The sequence below is a fragment of the Rhamphochromis longiceps genome, linkage group LG20 (genome assembly GCF_057381845.1).
Source record: "Rhamphochromis longiceps isolate RC_006_pf linkage group LG20, R_longiceps_female_GT1.1, whole genome shotgun sequence".
Lineage (NCBI taxonomy): Eukaryota > Metazoa > Chordata > Actinopteri > Cichliformes > Cichlidae > Rhamphochromis > Rhamphochromis longiceps.
In genome coordinates, this window is record NC_140576.1 from 8,578,793 (window position 1) to 8,591,475 (window position 12,683).

The 12,683-nt window shown below is 41.8% G+C and overlaps 1 protein-coding gene across 2 annotated transcripts in view; it reads right to left on the reverse strand.

Moving 5' to 3' along the window:
* The window catches only part of celsr3 (cadherin, EGF LAG seven-pass G-type receptor 3), a 128,308-nt gene that overhangs the window by 45,890 nt on the left and 69,735 nt on the right, over positions 1-12,683 (reverse strand). For both annotated transcript variants that reach the window (XM_085393818.1, XM_085393817.1), the window contains 3 exons: positions 12,070-12,255; positions 9,513-9,623; positions 7,033-7,201 (listed from right to left, as the gene is read on the reverse strand). In XM_085393818.1, the coding sequence (XP_085249944.1) occupies positions 7,033-7,201; positions 9,513-9,623; positions 12,070-12,255 (466 nt within the window). The remainder of the gene's footprint in view (positions 1-7,032; positions 7,202-9,512; positions 9,624-12,069; positions 12,256-12,683) is intronic.

Here is a 12,683-nt window from a genome sequence, read left to right on the forward strand (position 1 = left end):
TCTGTTCACTGAACCGTCCATTCATCCTCTGTGTATCCAACTGTCTTCTCTGACAGTGGAAAGATTGTGCGTGTCGAAATTTCCCAAACAAAATGCTCACACTGAGCGCCGAGTTCAGTAACTATGTGACAACGGCGGCTCACGATGAAAGAAAGAAAGCACTCGTTCAAATATGCACTGAACTTTTAGTTCGGTTTGTGCTGTTTTAGTTACATGTTTTAGCAGGAACCTTCTGTGCAAAGGCAACCCACTGTGCCCTGCTGCATAGCGTCAAGAGGTTGACAAGCAAACACGACTGAAACCCCAGTGTCGTCTCTCTGATACAAACTGGTCGTGGAACAATGCCAAAAACTGAACCGGAGCCAGGCAGATGTCAGCGACGTTTCCATAGAGATCACGTGATACTGTGTCTTTGAACGTGAGAGATATAGATCAGTTCATAACAAGGAAGAAATTGCATTTATCTTTTTGGGGTTTTTTTGTAATACACAGATGAGTATTACAACACAGTTAAGCTGCCGTTTTATACATTTAAGTTCTGTTTCATTCGCTGCATGGTGAACTGAATGAATCAGACTCTTACAGTTATCCTTACTCTGGTCATGATGTTACCATCATAAACTCGGGATCAATCAAACGACAAGTCAATTAATTCAGTCATTTCAGTTGTGGATCCAAAAGCATGAAGCTGTGTGTGAGAGTTTGATTCACTGCTAATGAGTTTGTCTCTTTTCAAGAAACTTTTTAATTTTGTTGTATTCTACTCTTTGTCTCTTTATTGATTAAAAACAAAACAGACTCTCTCTACTCTAATTCAGACATACAGAAGGAATGAACCTCCTTCTGTATGTCTGACCTCCAACTGGCATCACCACGACCTCCACCATCTTACTCAAACTTTCATTTGAGTATGTATTTCTTAACCATGATTAGACATCTAGAGAAGATCTCCACCTGATAGTTTTTCAGTGTAGAAATATTTGCTGGGTAAAAGAAAGCATCAAGAGGAGGCCATGAACACCACACACTGACGTATGGCCAACCCTCTAGCTACCCCACAAAAATCAATGAACAGTTGTTAAAGTCATTAATTTGTCCTTTTCTATCAGAGCGTTCTGCAGAACCCTTTCACCATGCTATTGTTCCCACAAACACACATTTTAACAGTGACATCAACTATTTGACTTGACTTTCTTGAGAGCTTCATTGACTAATTAACACTAATGACAAAATATTCTAGCCATCAGTGTTTTCACATCATCTGAAAGTGTTACAAATTGAACTTCCTGCTCTTTCTTTTGATGCATTAATGCGTTAACGAGCTAACGTGTTGACGCTGTGCAGCCCCACGCACAGGGCGATCCGCGCTAACTCGCTAACAGAGATTTTTCGGTTATGGCGTTAACGTCATTTTAACAAGATTAACGCTTACAGCACTAGTTATAAGTTATCAAAGTGCCTATAGTGATTTGCTGTAGGCCTAAGACCTGAAGGATCACGTCCTGTGTTATCTTTATGCACCATGCAAGTAATGGTCTCAGCCCGATCAACTTCATAAAAATGTTCTGGCTCTGCTGCTGAAGCAAATACTTTGCTGCAGAGGTTGCTGCTGATTTGGAGATTTGGAGACAGAGTTAATGTAGTAAAGCTATTTTAAAGTGCTTTTACTTGTGACATTGTATCCCCTGCAGACATTACTCAGTGTCATGACGTTATTACACACTTTATACCCCTGAGCTGCAATCATTTCAGAGATATTTTTGATTAAAGAAGTACACACTACACAGTACTTGCAGTGCACCATTCATATAGTCATATAACAGTGGTCTACCTGTATGTTTTTTATTTTGATATCACATCTGATCAATAAATGACACTTCCAGTTGAGGAGTCATTTGTCACAGAGTACAACTTTACCCTGATTCAGCACCCTGAGGATCTGGCATCTACTGGCCTGTTCTTCCAGGTTAGAGCACAGGAAACTACAACTCGAAGCTCATATATCTCCACCACTTTTCCCAGAGGCACGGCGTTTAATACACTGCAGCTGCACACCACGCCCAAACCAACAATGCACTTCCACCGCCAAACTCCATTTAAAGAAATATTTATTTGGCACTTGTTTACAGTCTGTAACACCTTGACAAAAGGCAAAAACACTGATGAATTACTCTCTACTGCAGTAAAAGCAGTTACAAGAGTTCTCGTTCTCCAATTGTGTTTTCTGCATATGATCTTGTGGTCTTCTCAGCAGTCCGAGAACTCAAATGGACATAAATCAACATGGCTGCAATTTTTCATATTAGATCTCATTTTTCACAACGGCCAATTAGTCTGAAGCAGCTGGCAGCAACACGCACATAGTCATACTTGCTGTATGCTTTCTCAGAAACACACGCACACGCACAGACAGTGAGGAGACTAGAAGGCAGATATCTCCTTGCTTCGTCATGCAGAACCTTGTTTCAGTGTGTGTGTGATTGACAGAGAGGCGGTGTGTTTCTTCTAGGAGGCCTTTTGCAGGTCAGATGCGCTGTCAGTTACCCGAGACCCATTAAGCTAACTTCAGCACCAGGGCAAAACACACAAACACACACATGAAAGGGAATTATTCAGAGTGCGCATCTACTTCTTTCTCCCTCTGCCGTTATTAAACTTTGATTTGTCTCTAAGCAGCATTCATTCTATAACAGTCTCAATTTTTAATGCTCATTGTGCTGATGAAATGTAATGATAATGAAAGCGCATGTGTGTACAGTAAATAAGTGCACGCATATTAAGTTTGTGGAAACGCTGTGTGTGTGTGTGTGTGTGTGTGTGTGGTTGAGTCTCAGTGTGAAGGCATCTGTGTGTGTGTGCCAAGTCTGAGTGCATGCTCCAAGTTAATAAGTCAAGGTGTTAGCATTAGCTTGCGGGCTGGTGCAGGATGCTACAGGGATAGCAGTGCCTCTCTGCTTCCTCTACCATGCTGTCAAGGCCTGAGGCTGTCTCACTATATCCTCCACATAGTCAAACTGACTCCTCTTTCACTCCCTCAAGCATCATGAGCATTTTCATCACTTTTTCTTTCTTGGATAACTTTTCATCACCTACTTCTGCCTTCTAAAGGTAGCTGCTGTGGTAGCAGTCTATGCAGAAGACTTTGGAGTGTTATACCTGATGCTCTTTCCTGAATTTTTTTTCCACAGACGTGGGAGGGTGTAAGCTGCTATGTTTATTTATTTATTTCTTCTTATGTGCTGAGGTAGTCTGACCTAGCAATCAGGCATATTCGGCTAAAAAGCACGACATACTACCAATCTCATGAATCTCATTTCAAGCCTGCTGCTTTTCCTTACAAAGCAAAATCAGTCTGATATGTGACAACTGTGACCCATTTTGCTTGTCTGTTTTTAAAGAGTGGAATGGCAACCTAATCACATCCTATACAGAACAGCACTGTTAGTGCTGTGTTATAACAAGAAAGTCCTGGGTTTGAATCTGCTGGTCTGTTGGGGTCTTTCTGTGTTGAGACTGAATGAAACCCCTTTTGGCTGCTTGTGTCCTCTCCATGTGATTTAAAACTGGCTGATTGATGTCCATCTCTCTAATTTAGGCCTGTGACAAGCTGGCAATCTGTTGCAGGGTCTCCCCCAAACCCAAACTGCATGAAGCCCCAGTCTCATAGACCTAGAAATTCAACAACCATATGGCAACCACCAGTCAAAGGGGAAAAATGGTAATTCTCTGACCTGTAGGTGAGTGATTGCTGTGATTGTCTCTGTGAAATTCGCAAAATCTCCATCATTCAGAGAATGTTTGTCTTAAGTGAAACTAATGTCGTTCGCGCAACTTTTACTTGGTGAAGGCGAATGTTTTCCATTCTCTGTGTTGCACTTTTTCCAAGTTTCACTACAGCTGAAAGAGTTAAAGGTGAATGTTTGACAAGATGGCACTTTTCATACATACTACACCTACCTATGGGAATCTGCTAGCAACCAAAGTGATCACATGGAGGTTTTTGAGGCACCACTCTCTTTGTGACCAATTTCAACTGGTGCTACAGGTTGCAGCAATCGCCTGCAACCTTTAACAACCACTTGCAAACTAGTCAAGGAATCCCTGAGGGGGTAACCAATCAGTCTGTAGGCCTGTGTGACAGAGGACTAAGTGGTTAAGATAATGAATGAATGGGCGGATGGATGAGTTTTCTCCATCAGTTTCACTTTTCCAGTTAGTTTTGTGTTGTAACCATAAACTGGATATAAAAGCGCACCATTTAATTTGTGGACTCGGGTTTATCATTTTGGCCATACTTAGACGAGGGAGTAAAGCTGAAATTCGCTACACTGAAGTTTGGCTAATGAAAAAACAGGAAACAAGAAAACTGAAAACACATTTCATAATTTTGATCCTTTAACAAATGAGTTATAAGAAAGAAAAAAAAACACATCAGTAGATTTTTCATAAAAAAATGCTTTAAACTTTGTTTTCTTATTGTCAGGCTTTGAGCACATTTTTTTTCTATAAAGAGAGAAAGGTGCCCTTCCAGACGTTTCATCATTGGGTCTACTGGCATTGACCCGTATGTGGAACCAGCCTCAAATAGAAACTTATTGAATTTGATTTTTTTTGCATTTCACTCTCAGCTTCACGTCTCAGCCTTAGAGGATGCTGCCTGATTATAATTTACTGTTTCTGTCGCTGGTGTTTGCTTTACATTACAAAAGTTCTTCCTAATCTTAAAGAAATATTTGAGTTTTATGAAAAAAATTAAGAGAATAGTTTTTTCTACATGTACAGAAAAAATCTGAAGAAATATTGAAGCAGATTTGAAGGAAGGTGACTAATCTCAAAACGTGGATAGGCAACTTTTGTCTTTCTTCTGGTTTTCTCTTTAATGGTTCTTTTTCTGCTAACTTGCCAGCCAGTCTTTTGTATCCTCACCCCTTTACCCATAATATAAATAATCTCTCTTAATCGCCTCCCGTTCAGCTGGCCTTACATGTTACATCAATACTTTTAGAGCTGAAGAGCTTCTGTTGCATGCACTGCTGCTAACTGCTAGATCCAAATAAATATCAAATATCACTCCTTACGCTGTTCTTCTTCCTTGCTTCACTCTCATGTGTGCAGCTGTCATGTTAATTTTCTCTCAACTCCAAGTTCATCCCTGTGTACGTATATTCCCAGACGTGTCACTAGTGTTTTCAGGCTGTTTGATTTGACTTTCTCGTGCCCTCTTTTTTTCCCCCTTCCTTCCTCCAAACTTTGTGTTTTTCATTTTTTTACACTATTTCTGTCACCCGCCTTTTTCTGTTCATTAATCATTAATATTTTCACTCCCTTTGTTCCTCCTCTGCATTTTTCATCTTTCAATTGTTTTTTTTCCTCGCTGCATCTCTCTATACAGTATACACTTTCCTTACTCTCTCCTCTGTCTCTTTACTTCTCCACCCCTCTCTTTCTCTTTTAATCATATTCCTTTCCTCCACATTAATTCCACCTCATTATATTCACCTTACTAAGGAGCTTTTGGAAGTTAGCCTGCAGTCGGTCTCTTTCTCTTGGTCTCAGGTGGATGGGGACTCATTATGCAAACCCAAATATCAGTTTAACCCAGTTACAGCACTGGGAGACACCTACGCATATGGACACATTATAATTACTCCCCTTTTTTGTTGTTTCTCAGTAAGCCGGCTTCTTTAACCTTTTACTCTCAAACCTCAGCTATTTTACATTGAATGTCTACAATGGTCAAAACTTTAGACCATTTTGCCTGGCTTGGAGTGGAAAATAACAATGGAAAATACTTTTTGGTGTGTTACATTTTGTCTGTTAATCTATTCATTTTACAACAATCACATCATATCAATCCTTTTTAGCATTTTTGTAGTTGTTTTTTGGGAGCGGGGTACTATGACTATTAGTTTCACCTGTAGTGAAAAAGTTAGCGGTGATGTTGTGTCTTCACATTTAATAAGAGACTTGTTAAATGTGCTGATCTTTGTTTTAGGTGTTACAAATTCACATATTTCTGTGAACATGTTGCCTTATTCTGTAGCTGTAAGACCGAGGGTGGGAAAAAAAATGCATACTACATTTACCAGACGTTGGTTAAGGCAGGAGACGGGACAAAGATGGTGAAGCAATCTTAAATTTTTTTATTTATTTATTTATTTTGGGGGAGGGGTCCATTTAGGGGTGGGAGGAGCATTATGTCACAAAATTATCTGACTGTACGAAGAACTGACTCAGATCGACTGCAGTCACTCTCATACAGATTGCCAAGCCATCTGTAATCAGTCTAAGTCTGTCTGAACTGAGGAGTGCAACTTGTCTGCAACACATCTCTTTGCATTATAGGACTCAATTTAGCTGGTTGCTAACCGGCTCTACTTACATCCCTATATAAAAGCAAGGTTGCCAAGTGTCTATATAATTTTTCCGTTAAATCATCTTTTTTGTAGCAATTATGTCACCATTTGTGGAGGAATTTCTGAATTTCTATTTCAAATCTATGGCTGGTTCTGGCTGGACTCTGAATGTGAGTAGTGAATTTGTGTACATGTGGACGGTAACAGATTTGCAACAGGTGGAAACAGACTTGTGATTTTTCATGATTTATCGGTTAACTGTTGTGTTATCACAAACAGACTATAAGTAATTGCCAAACCTCATGCTGTTTTACCGCTGTCTTGACGTACCAAAATTACTTTGAACAGTCACATTTCACTCGTGCCACGGTCTCCAGTAACTGTTTTCCTTAGTGTGACGGTAGCATGAAAACGACACACTAACACTTATATTAAATAAATTTTTTTACAAACCTACAACATTCGTACATACGCGTTCATCAAGCCAATAATGGCACAGTTTTACATCACAAGTCAAAATATTAGTAATTTTTTCCTGAACAAAAAGGTTGTTTTTAAAAATGGTTAATAACTCGAGATCCCCAGCATACTGCATGTTAGTTTACATCTGTAAATAGACGTCTCTATACTTCGCATCAAGCTCAACTGCAAAGCCCACACCATCTGCTTCACTCACCGGGTTCACATAGACAGGTGTGCCTCTCCCATTGGTCGGAACAACGGCTATGAGCTGGACAGGGAGACGAGAGGCAGGGATTACCGACACTGCAGCCAGTTTCCACTTTGACAGCTCTAGAGGGGCGGGGCAGAGCGGGGGCGTCCGGTCTCACGCCTAATCGAACGCCCTGTAGGAAGAGAAAGTGAGGGTCACGTTACCTCAACACAACACACAAAAACAATAGCAGCTGTATTAGCGTATTCACCGGCCTATCCCAGAGTCATTTTTTACTTTTATTTTTTATCTTCACTGTATTTTGGATTACCCCAGAAATTAAAGCTGTCCTCAAGCAGAAGAGGAGGGCCTTCAAATCCATAGACAAAGAGGAGTTGAAAAGGGTGCAGAGAGAGTTGAGGGGACTGATAAGGAATGGGAAGGACAGCTACAGGCAGAAGATGGAGAACCAGCTTCAGCAAAACAACGTTGGTGAAGTCTGGAGAGGCCTCAGAACCATCTCAGGCCACAAACAGCAGAACTCTCTGCCTGGTAGGGATGTGAGGTGGGCAAATGAACTGAATCATTTCTTCAACAGATTTGATTCAACCATGAGACAGTCTACAACATCGGCTGCAGACTCACCCACCCCCACTGCTGCTGTTCCACCTCTGACACCTCAGACACTTCACACCTCCTCTATTCACCCTGCTCACTCCTCCCCACCCCCAACAACAGCATCCAATGCACACTCAACACAAGGCTCCAGCCTGTCTCTCTCAACCACCCAGGTTAGGAGGGAACTGAGGAGGATTAATGGCAAGAAGGCAGCGGGCCCAGATGGCATCAGCTCGAGGGTCGTCAGGTCCTGCGCGGACCAACTGTGTGGGGTGATGGAGCACCTCTTCAACCTGAGCCTGAGGTTGGGAAGAGTCCCACAGCTCTGGAAAACCTCCTGTGTTGTACCAGTGCCAAAGACTTCACGCCCCAAGGACCTCAACAGCTACAGGCCGGTGGCTCTGACATCCCACCTGATGAAGACCCTGGAGCGGTTGGTCCTGGCTCAGCTTTGGCGCCTAACAAGCTCATCACTGGACCCACTTCAGTTTGCCTACCAGCCTGGCATTGGAGCGGATGATGCCGTCATTCACCTCCTACATCGTTCCCTCGCTCACCTGGAGACCGCTGGAAGCACTGTGAGAATCATGTTCTTTGATTTCTCCAGTGCCTTCAACACCATTCTTCCCTCGGTTCTGAAGGACAAGCTGGAGAACTCTGGAGTGGACCATCACCTCACTACCTGGATTTTGGACTACCTCACCGACCGACCACAGTATGTGAGGACTCAGGGCTGTGTGTCGGACAGGGTCGTCTGCAGTACGGGGGCCCCACAGGGAACGGTTCTGGCTCCGTTCCTCTTCACCATCTACACTGCAGACTTCTCCCACAATTCCACCCAGTGCTTCCTGCAGAAGTTCTCTGATGACTCTGCAATAGTCGGCCTCATCACTGATGGGGACGACAAGGAGTACAGAGGACTGACTCAAGACTTTGTGGACTGGTGCCAGCTGAACTACCTCCAGATCAACGCCAGTAAAACCAAGGAGCTGGTGGTAGACTTCCGCAGGCACAAGCATTCTCCACTGCAACCACTGAACATCCAGGGTATGGACATTGAGGCTGTGGACAGCTACAGGTACCTTGGTGTTCATCTGAACAACAGACTGGACTGGACTCATAACTCAGACGCCCTCTACAGGAAAGGGCAGAGCAGGCTGTACCTGCTGCGGAGACTCAGGTCGTTTGGGGTGGAGGGCCCACTCCTGAAGACCTTCTATGACTCTGTGGTGGCTTCTGCTATCTTTTATGGTGTGGTCTGCTGGGGCGGCAGCATCTCTGCTGGGGACAGGAAGAGACTGAACAGGGTGATCCGAAGGGCCAGCTCTGTTCTAGGATGCCCTCTGGACCCAGTGGAGGTGGTGAGTGACAGGAGAATGGCGGCTAAGCTGTCATCCCTGTTGGACAACATCTCCCACCCCATGCAGCAGACTGTGACAGCACTGAGCAGCTCCTTCAGTGGGAGACTGCGGCACCCACGGTGTGGGACGGAGAGATTTCGCAGGTCTTTCCTCCCCACTGCTGTCAGACTCCACAACAAAGACTTTAACTGAACAAACACACACATCCACACATGTGCAATAACACTAAGTGCAATAATCTTTTCTGGCATCGTTGTATTTTTACTCAGTTGTATATAGCATTCGTATTCTATTTTTATCTTATTGTATATTTTTATTCTATTTTATTCTACTGTATATAGTATATTATTTTATTCTATTCTGTACAGCTGTGTACTGTATTTATTCTTATTGTATTCGAATTTTTGCGTCATAACTTTTGCACTGTCCACTTCCTGCTGTGACAAAACAAATTTCCCACGTGTGGGACTAATAAAGGTTATCTTATCTTATCTTATCTTATGAGTTAAAAACTCCATCCTTTACCTGTATGCATCCTCTTATCCCGTTCTGAACCTCCCCAGATCCCAGCACTCCTCCAACATGCAGATGTTTCACCTTCAAACCATGAATCTCATTTCCCACTATCACTGTTCCCTAATGGGGAAAGAAGGAAAGAGGTGGGGGAACAGATGGAGACAGGAAAGGAAAAGAATATGATTATTAATAGCAGCAAACACACTCAGCAATGAAGGGTAAAAAAAAAATAGTTACAAGCTAGTGACCATCAGTAAAAACATAATTAAAAAGATGTTTCTGTTATGAGTTTACATCAAAATGAACTGAAAAAGATACGATTTTTTTCCCTGGAAGGATTATTGATTTCCAGAAACCGCTATATTGTTATTTACCGATATATCAGCGAGCAGCGCCAGGTTATTATGAGGCTTGTGTCAGTCAAATAGAAGGGGAGGTGGAGAGGAGCGTGAAAAGAATTCGACTGAATGATTGGCTTCATTAAACAGAAGAAAACCATAATATGCAATCACTGCAGAGAAGGTCAATGCTCAAGTGATAACTCCAGCAGAATTGTGAAGAAATGTTGACAGGCAACTTGGCTTGCGAGGATCATGAAAGCAAAATCAATGAGCCGCATTCATCACCGTTTCAGCAGCAGTAGAAGATGCTAAAATGGAAGCTGAGATATGTCTGATAACAGCGGCACATGTGCCAAAACCCCTTTCAAAGGCAACTGCCGTTTAATTGTTTAATAATTTTGTATTTGAAATGTTTTTCTGCACCATTTGCTCAGTGTGCTACTTGATGCACTTTGGAGAATAGCCTGGTGAACTACAATGAACAGATGAAAGACATAACGTGCTGACAGACGATTTAGGGAATAGCACGACATAAAAACACGACAAAGGCTGTTTGTGTTTGCTTAAACCGAGCCAAAGATGATTATAATACGGACGGTGGTTGTGCACGTGCTTCTCTGTGTTCATGTCACTGCCACATATGTACAGGCGCATACATCATACTAGCGCATGCACGGAAACAAACATCGCACAGTACAATCTGACATAATAATCCACCGGAGATTAGTGAAACGAGGATTAGAAGCCCACATCTTGGGGAGTCTGACGCTCTGCAGGATTTTAGAAAAACCTGTATATGTTCTAAACATTTATATGTATGTGCGTATGTGTGTGTGTTTCTTTGATATAGGCTTTGTATTTGTTTTAAAAAGGCAGGATGTTGTATAACACTGTCAAGGATTGTTAGGCAAAGAACGGAAGGAGGGAGAAGTAATAATGCAGTAAGAAATAAAAAGATAGGAAGATAACAAGGTTTACTTTTGATGAAATATACTTGAAATGTACTATGAATATACCTTAAGACGTGTGTGAAATACGTTTTTGTATGTTCCAAAGACTTTTTTCATGTCATGCGAATTATACCCATGGCTCATATGTAAGGTAAATTAAGGAAAATGAACTCCGACATTAGAATCTCAGCTGAAAATTTAACCCTGCATAACATTGCTTTCAAAAACGCAGACTGCAAGAGTACTTTATTAAGCACCTGTTGACCAAGCACGCCAAAACCTTGCCATTTTCTTTTAGCTGCTATGTATGCCAGTATTTTTAAGATTAGACACAAAGCTTTTTATTTCAATAAAGCTTACAGTTAGGGCTGATTAGGTGACCCTGAACTAGCTCCTTCTCATGTTACAATGAGCTCAGTCTGCTGAAGGACTTTCTGTAACGCGCTGATTATTTCTTCTCCACTGACGTCTTTTTCCCCTCCATGTGTTTATACATCACTGCATATCATTATATGTGTCCTCCGTCTCCCTATGTTCTTTTTTTTACTTTTCTCTCCAACCCATCCCTCAGCCAATTGCAGCAGATGGCTGCCCTTCCCTGAGCATGGTTTCATCCTGTTGAAAGGGAGTTCTTCCTTCCCACCGTTGCCTAGTGCTGCTTACAAGGGGTTGTCTGATTGGTGGTTTTCGCAAAAATTCACCAGCCCAATCTACAATAAACTAATATCTTTCTTAATTTAAGGAATTCATACAATTGGTTATTTATTTATTCATGTTTAGCATCCTAAAATACATCCTTCATCGCTTTGGCTCAAAGCAGGAAGTGAGAGAGACGTCTGTACTTATGGGGACATTCTGGATTAGAGGAAATTAAATAGGTTTGCTTTCCTCGATTCATATTAAATGCTTTAAAATTTCAATTAAGTACTTCTCTGGCGATTACACCGAATAATATAGCCCATCAAGGAGCTGCAGATTTCAAACAGACAGAATAAATGGAGAATTACAACTGGAAAAAAAGAATTGCCTCTTTTAATTTGAACACAGTCAAAAAAATTAATTTTTAAGCGAAATTAAGCCTTATTGATTTCATAAAGCAGATACGACAAAAAACCTTCTTATTCATTTAAACTATGCTTGCAGGATAAATTTAATATTTAATTTACTTTTTTTTCAAGCTATTAAAGGACTTTAATTTCCCCCCCTTTAAAAAAATCGACTGTACTATGTGCCTCTAGTGTAAGTGTGCTCGATTTCGATGATAATTTGCACTACCTGATAGAGTCCGAAGTCCAGCCGCAGTGTGGCGACATAGCGAGTCTCGCGGCCACTGCGAACGTCTCGCAGCTCCAGCTGGAGGTCGTGCCACCGGCCGTCTGCCACTTGAACCTGATCCAACCGCAAACGCACCGGTCTGGTTGAGCCGCGGGTCACCGAAAAGACCAGCTGACCATTAATTACCTGATGAGAGCGAGAAGAATAAATGAATAAATAAAATTCGCAAATCACATTAAAAGAAAAACAAAAAGAAGAAAAAAGAGGGAGAGGGAGAAAAAAACGATCCACTGCTATGACTGTGTGAGTGTGACTGTGTGTAGGAGCGTGAAATCCGACGTCTTGGCTCAGCTTCCACCGAGATTCTGCTAATTTAAAACACTCTTTGGATTTAGCATCTGAAACTTAACGTATATAAACAAGCTCAAATTGTGTTTAAGCCTAAATGCAGTTAAAGCTTTTTGAGTTTCTGGTGATAGTGGAAAGGTTGGTGAAAGGAAGGGCACCATTTATAGATGTACTCACAATCAGTGTTTCAGACGGTGAAACATAAGAAGCTCCTTCAACACCAGATATGGATACTTTTAAAGAAATGTGAACTGCTTTCAGACTCC